At 43.5% G+C, this 12860-nt stretch overlaps 1 protein-coding gene across 1 annotated transcript in view; it reads left to right on the top strand.

Annotated features, from left to right (window-relative positions):
• Window positions 1-6848, top strand: part of LOC135557798 (ras-related protein R-Ras2) — a 59437-nt gene extending 52589 nt beyond the window's left edge. Inside the window, exons 4-6 of the mRNA XM_064991426.1 lie at window positions 1917-2025; window positions 3114-3232; window positions 4653-6848. Coding sequence (XP_064847498.1) covers window positions 1917-2025; window positions 3114-3232; window positions 4653-4740 — 316 coding nt within the window. The 3' untranslated portion in view covers window positions 4741-6848. The remainder of the gene's footprint in view (window positions 1-1916; window positions 2026-3113; window positions 3233-4652) is intronic.
• Window positions 6849-12860: the final 6012 nt, after the last annotated feature.

Below are 12860 nucleotides of genomic sequence, written 5' to 3'. Positions count from 1 at the left end.
TCCCTGCTGTAAACAGTCTTTGGGCCCTTATCACCCCTCTGGTCCCTGTGCAGCAATGTGATGGTGGTGTGTCCCCTCAGAGTCCCTCCCTGCTGTAAACAGTCTTTGGGCCCTTATCACCCCTCTGGTCCCTGTGCAGCAATGTGATGGTGGTGTGTCTCAACCCACCCCTCAGAGTCCCCTCTCTCCCTGCTGTAAACAGTCTTTGGGCCCTTATCACCCCTCCCCTCATGTGAGTCCCCTCCCCTCTCCCTGCTGTAAACAGTCTTTGGGCCATTATCACCCCTCAGAGTCCCTCAGAGTCCCCTCTCCCTGCTGTAAACAGTCTTTGGGCCCTTATCACCCCTCAGAGTCCCCTCTCTCCCTGCTGTAAACAGTCCAATTATCAACCCACCCCTCAGAGTCCCCTCTCTCCCTGCTGTAAACAGTCTTTGGGCCCTTATCACCCCTCAGAGTCCCCTCTCTCCCTGCTGTAAACAGTCTTTGGGCCCTTATCACCCCTCTGGTCCCTGTGCAGCAATGTGATGGTGGTGTGTCTCTCAACCCACCCCTCAGAGTCCCCTCTCCCCTCTGTAAACAGTCTTTGGGTCCCCTCTCTCCCTGCTGTAAACAGTGGCCCTTATCACCCCCTCAGAGTCCCCCTCTCTCCCTGCTGTAAACAGTCTTTGGGCCCTTCACCCCTGCAGCAGAGTCCCCTCTCTCCCTGCTGTAAACAGTCTTTGGGCCCTTATCACCCCTCAGAGTCCCCTCTCTCCCTGCTGTAAACAGTCTTTGGGCCCTTATCACCCCTCTGGTCCCTGTGCAGCAATGTGATGGTGGTGTGTCTCAACCCACCCCTCAGAGTCCCCTCTCTCCCTGCTGTAAACAGTCTTTGGGCCCTTATCACCCCTCAGAGTCCCCTCTCTCCCTGCTGTAAACAGTCTTTGGGCCCTTATCACCCCTCTGGTCCCTGTGCAGCAATGTGATGGTGGTGTGTCTCAACCCACCCCTCAGAGTCCCCTCTCTCCCTGCTGTAAACAGTCTTTGGGCCCTTATCACCACTCAGAGTCCCCTCTCTCCCTGCTGTAAACAGTCTTTGGGCCCTTATCACCCCTCTGGTCCCTGGTCCCTGTGCAGCAATGTGATGGTGGTGAGTCTCAACCCACCCCTCAGAGTCCCCTCTCTCCCTGCTGTAAACAGTCTTTGGGCCCTTATCACCCCTCAGAGTCCCCTCTCTCCCTGCTGTAAACAGTCTTTCCTTCCTCCATTTACGTTAGTCAAGGCTCTCCAGATTCACTATGTGCTCGCCAAGCTGCCCGCCGGGGGCCATTCACTAGAACACACTCCTGGGTTTGTGGTTACATTCTGTTTCCCTTTCTCTCTAGGGGATATTTCTATGTATGCCGTTTGGTTCAAACAGTTAGCCTGATATTTGTATTACACTAAAAGCCTTTCAAGCCAACGGGGAGCAAAGCTTTGGTTAAAGGGACAGACCTGCTTAGGGCTACCCCTCCGTGGTCAATGGAAGGCAGGCAGGCCTGTGCTGAGGCTGCTCACAAGTTCACCAAGGCTTTACTGCAATGCTCATGCAAACATTTCTGGAACATTGAGGCATGCAGTACCACAGGAGTTCATTGACTTCTCTGTCTGTGCTCTGGAGTACCTCCCTTCACCCTTCACCCACCCTGTCTGATTCACAGAGACGTCAATCCCGTCTGCCTGGGTGCAGTGGGGGAGGGGAGGGGGGTTCATTTTTTTTGTGGCTGTGAGACAACATTCCTGGGAGGTCCACAGAGGCACCAGCTTTATCTCAGCTTTATCTTTATGTCTGAGCTCTATGTCACAGTTTGGTGTTGTAATCAAGCTCCCTTCTGGCTGGGTAATGTGTAGAGTTTACTGGGGGCATCGAGTGATGCTGCATGCTTTATGTTTCACAGCTTTGAAGAAATCTACAAATTCCAAAGACAGATCCTCAGAGTCAAAGACCGTGATGAATTTCCCATGATCCTTGTAGGCAATAAAGCCGATCTGGAGCTCCAGAGACAGGTGAGTAGCAGTCCTCCTAACGGCCCAGCTACAGCGTAAATACACATACATGTTAGGGTGATGTGAGGAAAGTAAATATAAAGCAACAAGCTTTAAAAATGTGTCATTTCTAATTTATATTTTGAAATGTGAAAATGGATAGTGGTGGTGGTGGCTGAAGCTATTTGGGTAGACAAAGAAGGAGTGAGGAAAAAGAGAGAAAGAGAAGGTGACCAACAAAAACATTGTGGGACAGAGGAAAAGAGGAGGGAGGAAGGGTATGAAAAGGAGAGGGCTCATTCCGTGGCCTTCATTGGCTTTCAGCTGCAGTTCACTTTCCCACATGACTCCACACTGTCACCTGCTGGAATAAAACACATTCTCTCATCTGATCAAATATAAATGCATTTATCACATCAATTACTGTCATAATTATTTTTATTGACTGAATATAATGTAGGGCCTCTGTTAAAATTGATAACTCAATATGATTCATCCGAATGAATTAGTCTAAATGTGGTCTTTAACATATTGGTTAAGGAGTATGATTCAGTTCTACCCATTACTGGCAACTCAATGGGTTCAGCTGTTTTAGGACAGTACAATAAATGATTTTGCAATGAGGTCTGGCCCCGTATCCACAAAGTATCTCAGAGTAGGAGTGCTAATCCAGGTTCTGTCCATACAATCTTATTTATTATGAACTAAAAGGCTAAACTGATCCTAGATCAGCACTCCTACACAGAGACGCTTTGTGGATACGGGCCCTGGTCTCTAATCTTGTCATAATAGTTTACAGAACAGAAGCAACAATATTCTAGCTAAGCACATAGAAATCAGGTGCTATTTGAATGTAAAATGTAATGTGATACATTTGCTGTATTGTTTACCTATTTCTTAGTGACCCACTCTTGGATGTGAACCCTCTGACCCATGTGTTTCTCAACCTCACCAGCAGATGTCACTAGTTTCCTGATTCTTGTTTGATAATTTGAAACTGTTCTATTGGTCCTAAAGTGAAGTCTTCACCCAGCTGGGGCACAGGGTGATGCCATGGAGTACATGCTATTTATCTACGATTTATCCCTGTACCTGTTTCGTCCCTTCAGGTGACCCAGGAGGAGGGCCAGCAGCTGGCCAGACAGCTCAAGGTGACGTATATGGAGGCCTCAGCCAAAATCCGTATGAATGTAGACCAGGCTTTCCACGAGCTGGTTAGAGTAATCAGGTGGGTGAATTCATTACCGACTTTATAGTTAGAGTAATTATGTGGGTGGATTCATTACTGACTGTAGAGTTAGTTAGAGTAATCAGGTGGGTGGATTCATTACTCACTGTAGAGTTAGTTAGAGTAATCAGGTGGGTGGATTCATTACTGACTGTAGAGTTAGTTAGAGTAATCAGGTGGGTGGATTCATTACTGACTGTACAGTTAGTTAGAGTAATCAGGTGGGTGGATTCATTACTGACTGTAGAGTTAGTTAGAGTAATCAGGTGGGTGGATTCATTACTGACTGTAGAGTTAGTTAGAGTAATCAGGTGGGTGGATTCATTACTGACTGTAGAGTTAGTTAGAGTAATCAGGTGGGTGGATTCATTACTGACTGTAGAGTTAGTTAGAGTAATCAGGTGGGTGGATTCATTACTGACTGTAGAGTTAGTTAGAGTAATCAGGTGGGTGGATTCATTACTGACTGTAGAGTTAGTTAGAGTAATCAGGTGGGTGGATTCATTACTGACTGTAGAGTTAGTTAGAGTAATCAGGTGGGTGGATTCATTACTGACTGTAGGTGGCACCACAACCCCACTATACCTCCCTGAATACAGTGGCAATGGGTTGAGGGAAAGAAGTAGTTTCAGCTTTTGTTCCTTCACTGGCACTAGTCTGTCTTTCTCAAGTACATTTGAAAGGTACTTTATGCAATACTTCCACATGGAATGTCACTAAGGGCAATTTCACATATCCCCTTATGATCTGGACCCTGGAAAGTGTGGTACCATGATCTGAGCTATAAAGCATGTTTGAAACAGAAACAAACCCTAGCTGCAATGAATCCTGGTCCTGCGTGAGTAGCGGGTTCAAGACCCAGGACTAGAGTACTAGGTGGCAGTGCGAGACAGGTGGAACTTTTTGCCCGTTTTAAACAAGCTAACTTGCTAACATCATGTAGAACAGTGTTTCCCAACCCTGGTCCTCCAGTACCCCCAACATTACACAGTTTCATTGTAGACCTGGACAGCCACACCTCATTCAACTCATTGAGGGCTTGATGATTAGTTAACAAGTTGAATCAGGTGTGCTTGTCCAGGGTTACAATAAACATGTGTACTGTTGGGGGTACTGGAGGACCAGGGTTGGAAAACACTGATGTAGAATGTGCGTCTTGCTAATTGCACCCTGAAACTTTTATTTACAGGTTTTGTGAAATCAAAAGGTATTCTGTAGAATTCTCACAAACGATCCAGAAAACTGAACCAGAGTACCGAATTTCATATGTGAGAATGCCCTAATGTCAATGACAGGATGTGATCTCATCTACACTCAAAGCCAGAACAAAACAATTGTTGCTTGAATGAGTCAGATTATTTTGTTAGAATCTTTCTATCTCTGCTTACTCATAATGTAATAATGCACTTTCTCCTCACAGGAAATTCCAGGAACAGGAATGCCCACCCTCGCCAGAACCCACGCGGAAAGAAAAGGACAAGAGTGGCTGCCATTGTGTGATCGTCTGAGTGGGTCTTATCACTGTCACTCACCCAGCTACTGTCACAAGTCCCCGCCTCCTGCCTGACATGACATCCTGTATGGATGACTGAGCGCTGCCTTCTCCACGTGCATGACTTCAACAGAGGTTCCTGTGGTAGTTACCAGGAACTACTGCCCCCCCTGCCCCCGGACTTCACTTCTAGAAGAAACTGACAACGCCAAATGTTTAAAAACACCACTTGACCTTCAACAATAATCCAATTCATATGATAAAGTCCTAACACTAAACATTGCCTTTTAAATCAGCTAAACAATATCATTTTTTTGTATTCTGAAGGACTTTTTCTTGCCTTGCAGTGACATTTGTACTTTTTGCCGAGATTGAATGAGAAATATATATATCCAGAATGTCAATGAGAGGTTTATTAGTTACCAGTTTCTCATCAGAATAGAGAGGTGATCTTATGAAGCTCTGTGTATGTCATATCCGTTTTTACTTCCATGTGCTCATCCGCTACTGTACATAAGTGACATTTGTTGTGATTTTGAAAGCGCATTTGTACTGACTTATTAAATCGCCACAGTACAGCGTGTAAGGTTGATGAGTGTGGTTTGACTTCTATGAACATAACATGTATACAAGTATGTACACTGTACAGTATAAACCTCGATAGCCCTAAAGTTATGACAACTTAACTTTCCAGCGTCGTCAGCGGATCCATTTCTATGTCTGTGGATTCTGCACTCATCTCACTGGCCAAATATGGAATGTTTACTGTATTTGCATTGTAAGGTTCATAGACTTTAGGCTTCTAATAACATGATATCAAACCTGTTTTATTTATTTAGTTGTACAACTATTCTCTGACTCTTACCTGTTGTTGTTGACTAGCTCAGAGTCAGGTTGGCCTAATCAGAATGAAACATTTTAAACTCTTTATATTTTTAATCTTTGACAAGCAGAGCAGAAGAGACCAGGGGTAGTATTTATGTACCTCACTGATAATGATGATGTTAATAGCAGTTTCAGAAATGTTCCTCTCTGACATATCTTTTCAAATCAATCCCTCTCAGTTGGAACATTGATTTTTGTACCATCTATTTGGCTCTCTTTTGGAACGTAGTTATTACTTAAAGTAGACAGGTATTGAGCTGTTGAAGCACACTCATAAACAAACTGTAACTTCATTTCAATGACATGGTTGTTTGTTACACACTGCCTTCAATTATTCTTGGAGATGTGTTCATGTCCTCCAAGGTTATTGGTGTGACTCTGGGCCAGTTTGGAGCTGTTTCCATGACTCCCACAGTCACATGGAGGTTATATCACCTGACCTCTCACCTTTAAAGTTAACATCAAGACAATTCACACATTCTGTTGTCTTGTCATCCTTTTCAATATGATCTGTATTTATGCTTAATAGAAACCAATGAACTATTGTAGTGTTGTTATATCATCATGTAATATAAGACAAAAAGAAGCATACGAAAATGATTATTTGATGGACTTGAGTAAATGTTTTTACTTTATACTTTTATACATTATTTTCTTATCAAACTAGTTGGCAAGTATTTTTATATGTCTGTAAGTGAATATGCTCTCACAGCACAGCTGTGTGTATATGTAAAGAGGAATGTATAATTCCCTTAGCTGGTTTTGAACTGAAGAAGACTGTAGGCCTACATTGGTTCTTGACCAACCTGTGGTCCAGAACCTTTCCTCCTCTCATGGTTTTGATTTGACTTGATTGGTCCTCATTTGGCCTAATCTTCCAAGAGTTCTTGGTGTTGGTGACACATTTTCCTTGACCATTCCCCACTACCTTGCCCAATGCCCATTCTGCAAATGTCAACCAATGTGTTGGTTGAGCGTCTCCACTCAGCCCACCTGACCTACTAGCAGGATGGATTGTGGGTAGCCCGTTCACTCTTCTCTTCACTGTTCTCTCGGTCAATGTTTGGGTCACAGATTCATGTGTTCTGCTCAATGGTGGAGTCTGTAAGTACCACCTCCTGTCTTTTGGCAGACTTTATGTACAGCACATTCAATTCATATATTTTTTTCTTTACAAGTCCATGCCCCTTGCCCCATGTATAGCTTCTGGTGCTATAATAAAATCTGTCATTCAGCCAACTATAATAGCGAATATTCCTTTTGTTTTAGTTTTTTATAGAAGTCCTGCATTTGGTGAACTTCATATTTTGTTGACCTTGTATTGTGAAGCGAGCTGGAACAATAACAGTTGTGTTGGCAGATATTGCTTTGAGATGTTTGCTTTGAGAAAAGGGATGTATCCAATCAAAGAGGAATAAGATGAGAAGATTCCATTATTTCATACCCACTGAACACCTGTTGTCATAATGGGGATGGACCACTGTCTTCACTAATAACATTCCAACATTAGCACCACCTCTGAACTGTCTGCGTGAAAACGGCTGTCTTATTGGTGATGTAACTCATTCTACTATAGCTTATTGTCTTCAAGCTGGATAGATCTGCCTTACAGGAACAAATGTGTTCTTGTATGGAGGGTAAGTGTACCCGTGTGGCTCACCTCTCTCTGGCTGATGGTCATGTTATTCCTGTCATCTCCATCATCACAGCAGAAATATGGGGTCAGACGCCAGGCAGCACTTCAGTTCTTCACATCTGATTGGCCGTCTCCAGAATGTAGAATACAACTCTGGAGGGGAGGGAGCAGGACAGGGCCATGGTTGCCATAGCACCCTGCACAAATGTCTCACAAATCAACAGAGGATCACTGTGAGATTTGGTTTGAAAAGAACCCTTGAAGATAATTCCTACTTTTGGCTGTGTGTTCTCGGTGGCCTTGACTCTGAGTCATCTGTGTGGTGTTGCTGGGCTGGAAACAATACAGTGTGTAGTGCACTCAAGTCAAGCACAGTCATTTAAATGCTATTACCATTCTACCTGGCTTTGTCTCCAAATAACCATACAATGTATCATTCTGACTGCTACAGCTGTATACTGGAGAAATCCTTACGTGATGTGGTTCATGAGTCTGAATACATAGCCTCTGAACGTCTACAGTGTCGGCTACTGGAGACCAAGATGAGCTGTTGTCCTTTGACTGGTTCTACATTATCTAAAGAATTGTATTGACTGGGGAACAGATGGCTATGGCAATCCAATCACATTATGCTTGGACTCATTCATAACAGCTGTAACAATCTACTGTCACTACACAAGTCAGAGACAGTTTTGCCACTGCAGGCCAGGCCTCTGTACCTAGAAAGAGACACAGGGGGCACAAATTTGTCACTGCTGGGCCTCTGTACCCCACAGCTGTCAAATCATTTCTCAGATATAAGCTCTGGTTATATTTTTGGAGTTAGTTTTGATCTGTAATGGTCCTAAAAAGTCACACAGAGGACATTATTTTCATCAACTGGATCTCATTAATTTCTATCTGCTGGCAAAAATGAAAGCAAGGCTTTGACCAGGCGCCATGGCATCAGTTGGGTTCAGGAGACATTTCCCCCTTAATTCTCAGATAAATAATGCATGCAAGGCTGTGTCTGGAGATATGTCTCAGTTGGCTGTAGACCTCCGCTCAAATGCAGGCCTTTGATCAAAATACACAGGGTAGGGAGGGAGACCATAGGATGTCCTTAATTGTCTGTGCCTTACTGGCAGCACAACAGTATCCTTGTTGATTTGATACAGAGCAGCTATGGCTGCACAGAGAGATGGATCCTCCTGATGCATACTAATGTACAGTAAACTACATCCATCTGGCTTCTCTCTCAACCACATTTATACTCTAGTCAGACGCACACAGGTACTGTACTCAGAGAAGAGGATGTGCAGGGCTCTGAGGGTGTAATACTGAAGTAGGGAGAGGAGTAGAGATCTCTGACAATGCAGCAATTCTGGGTGAATAACTCCAGGTCTTCTCACCGAAGAATCACGGAACATTCCAGTCTGTTTTTCCCTCAGGGGTTCCATTGTAGAGATGAACACACAGTGGCCTATACTGCATCTCTTCCACATGGACACACAACTGCAAACACTGTGCTTATCCACACACATTCATGTGGCTCATTAGAAGGTGTGACACCGACAGTTGTGTGTGTGCTCAGTGGTGTCCATCTACTATCTGTTGCAGTGATTATCGGCTCCACTACAAACGAAAGGTGAGAGGGTGGGAGAATAATTATACTACAGTTTCTCATTTCAGATTAAGGGAATGGGATACAGAGAAAATAGTACGGGTTGGGAGGGCATTATTCCAGCTCTGTTAAAATACCAGGATTTTACCATCCTTTCACTGAGAGTTTAAGTTTAGTGGTAGTCATCTCATATATATGAGCTTTGTGGTTTCTTCAGAGCTTTTTTAGAGAGAGGTGAACTTACCGCTATTACCTTATTGCATGTCATCTCTCTCTCCTCTCTCATCTGTTCCTTAATTTGTTCTCAATCATTGTCTACACTAGAGGGAGCCAAGACAGGATATATGTTGGGTAGTGCAGTGCCTTTTAAAGTCCTAAAACTGTTGATTGCACATATCAGTGATGATGGTGGATGATATTCCTTGTGTGTTAACATAGTTCAAACTAGAACCCTGTCTTGAAAACTCAGAATTGAATAGTAATGAAGCCCAAAATACACAAATATCATGTTGTAGGCATTTTGTGTTTGAGTGACTCTCTTAAATGGATTTCTGCATCCCCTTGGTTACCATTTGTTTTCATACCCTCCACCTGTGTTTTGCTGACTCACTCTACTGTATTCAAAAGCCTAAAATATGGGCACTAATAAGGACAAGGATTTCAATGGCACCCTTTATTACTGCAAATCACCTAATTAAATCAAAGGAATTCTGTTCCTCGTTCGCCAGCACCATCATCAATCAGCAGTCATGCTGAGTTTCTCTGGGGGGAGTGGGAGATTTCTTTGAAAAGGTTACCAGACATTGTATAATTGTTACATGGTATTGTATAATCTCAACCGTTCACTGGGACACAATTTCCCAGCTGGCTGCTGTTTTTTAAAGTCGTGACTCAGTGGGCTACTGCACATCCCCAAACTCTCACGGTTTATCTGAGCTGCCTGTCCGAGTTGTCAGGGATTCAACCCCTTTTACTATTGAGCCTGGGTGTGATTCAACATGCCTCTGAGGGACCCCTATTGAGACTGCCAAGGTCCACCGCCACCCCCTCGTAGCGTCTATCCATTGACACTGGGGTTTGGCAGGAGAAAGGGAGGGTGCCCACTCATCCACACTTCCTAGGCAAATCCCAATCTCTCTCAATGTCCCAATGGAAGATCTCGCTTTGCATTTGGCTCAAAGTCACAGTCCGGAAGGCAGGCATCCAAACCAGCTGCTTTAGAAAATCTGATGACCATTATATGTGTTTACCTCATCCTTGTCACGTACACAGCTTTTTGTGTGAACTTTCAATGTACCTGATAATGAGGGACCCCTTTATTCATCCGCACACTCTCTTTCAATCCTGCTGTGCTGTTAGAAATGTTGTGAAATCTTATGAGTGGGACTTGGCCTCGGCAGGAGTGGGCTATATACACTGAACTAAAATATAAACGCAACAGGTAAAGTGTTGGTCCCATGTTTGATGAGCTGGAAAATTATCCCAGAAATGTTCCATACACACATAAAGCTAATTTCTCTCAAATGTTGTGAACAAATTTGTTTACATTCCTGTTAGTGAGCATTTCTCCTTTGCCAAAAAATAATCTCACCACAGGTGTGGCATATCAAGAAGCTGATTAAGCAGCATGATCATTACACAGGTGCACCTTGTGCTGGGGACAATAAAAGGCCACTTTAAGGCCACTGTGCAGTTTTGTCGCACAACACAATGCCACAGATGTCTCAAGTTTTGAGGGAGTGTGCAATTGGCATGCTGACTGCAGGAATGTCCACCAGAGCTGTTCACAGAGAATTGAATGTTCAGTTCAGCCACAGTTGTCTACAATAAGCTACCTCTGTTTCTTTGGTTTGAGAAATTGGCAGTACGTTCAACTGGCCTCATAACCGCAGACCACCTGTAACCATGTCAGCCCAGGACATCCACACATTCTTCACCTGTGGGATCGTGTGGGGGAGGGGGGTTTGTCTATAAAAAAAAATGAGACATGAGACAGAGGGAGAGGCATGGGGAGAGAGGGAGAGACATGAGAGGGAGAGGCATGACGAGAGGGAGAGGCATGGGGGTTGGGGGCATGGGGGTTGAGGGAAAGGCATGGGGAGAGAGGGAGAGACAGAGGGAGAGGCATGACGAGAGGGAGAGGCATGGGGGTTGAGGGAAAGGCATGGGGAGAGAGGGAGAGGCATGGGGGGATAGTGAGAGGCATGGGGGAGAGGGAGAGGCATGGCGGGAGAGGGAAAGGAATGGGGAGAGAGGGAGAGGCATGGGGAGAAAGGGAGAGGCATGGGGAGAGAGAAGGAATGAGCTTGGGTGAGAGAGAGACAGATAGTATGGGAAGGGGCGAGTTTATGTGTGCAACAGAGAAATATGGAGAGAAAAGGGAATTTGTATGAAATAATGCATGTGAGAGAGTTGGAGAGTTTTTATTTTATTTATTTATTTATTTCACCTTTATTTAACCAGGTAGGCAAGTTGAGAACAAGTTCTCATTTACAATTGCGACCTGGCCAAGATAAAGCAAAGCAGTTCGACACATACAACGACACAGAGTTACACATGGAGTAAAACAAACATACAGTCAATAATACAGTATAAACAAGTCTATATACGATGTGAGCAAATGAGGTGAGATAAGGGAGGTAAAGGCAAAAAAAGGCCATGGCAAAGTAAATACAATATAGCAAGTAAAACACTGGAATGGTAGATTTGCAATGGAAGAGTGTGCAAATTAGAAATAAAAATAATGGGGTGCAAAGGAGCACAATAAATAAATAAATAAAATACAGTAGGGAAAGAGGTAGTTGTTTGGGCTAAATTATAGGTGGGCTATGTACAGGTGCAGTAATCTGTGAGCTGCTCTGACAGTTGGTGCTTAAAGCTAGTGAGGGAGACAAGTGTTTCCAGTTTCAGAGATTTTTGTAGTAAAGCCCTTTTGTGGGGGAAAACTCATTCTGATTGGCTGCTCAGTCATGTGAAATCCATAGATTAAGGCCTAATGAATTTATTTTATTTCAATTGACTGATTTCCTTATATGAACTGTAACTCAGTAAAATCTTTGAAATTGTTGCATGTTGCGTTTATATTTTTCTTCAATATAATTATGTTCTGTATATATGTTCTACTATATGACTGCTCCAAATTGATATGTCACTCCACTTTTTCAATGCCTTTACTTAGCGACCTTCAAGGCCAATCCTAAGGGACATTGGCTGTCAGGCATTCATCACATCTCTCTCTCTCCCCCTCTGAGCTGTCAAGGAGAGTTTAAGGGATTCAGGGTCAACAGGTTGTGTTAAAGGCCTATGTGCCAAACACCTCCAGACGCAACCCCAAAAGACTAAACCCATGCTTTCTGTAACTGGCTTATGTTATCAATCAGTGTTAATAAATACATTTGATTTTGTTAGAAAAATGTGTGTGTGTGTGTGTTCAGAAGCAGTGATTTCTCTGTGTTATTAAGGCATTGCTTTCAGTCAACATTGATTTTCTGAAGCAAAGACATTTTAACAGAAGATATGTCTCCACATAATACGTAGGTATACACGGCCAAGAAATATCAACAGATAGCTCTGAACACTTTGTATATGCCTGAAAATGATCTTTCACTTACAGTGCAGCCAGAAGAAAACATGAATATGTAAGCACGTGTAGGCTATCAATCATGCCCAAGGAGATAGAGTTCAATACTGTCCATTAATAATGGAATGAATGGCAGGCCAACAAATACAGATAATAATTCAAAACACAATGCTACACCTTTCCAACGTCATCACCAGATGAGACCAACGGGCGTTACAATCTGGGGGACACTGTTACAGAGGATGGAGACTATACATACTTTAATGAAATACAAGTGATATGTGATGTTTTTGCTCGTTGTGATCTGGAAATTATTTGATGATGTATTTAATCGAAATAGACGGGAACATGCCTGCGTGCGCGCAACTAATGGAGTTACCCATGCATTCGTCAAATTATTGACAAGCTTGTCAACTTGCGCGCACTGATTTT

This window comes from Oncorhynchus masou, chromosome 2, assembly GCF_036934945.1.
Source record: "Oncorhynchus masou masou isolate Uvic2021 chromosome 2, UVic_Omas_1.1, whole genome shotgun sequence".
In the NCBI taxonomy this organism is placed as follows: domain Eukaryota; kingdom Metazoa; phylum Chordata; class Actinopteri; order Salmoniformes; family Salmonidae; genus Oncorhynchus; species Oncorhynchus masou.
The sequence above is the reverse complement of the archived record's forward strand: the minus strand, read 5'-3'. Positions and strand labels throughout refer to the sequence as shown.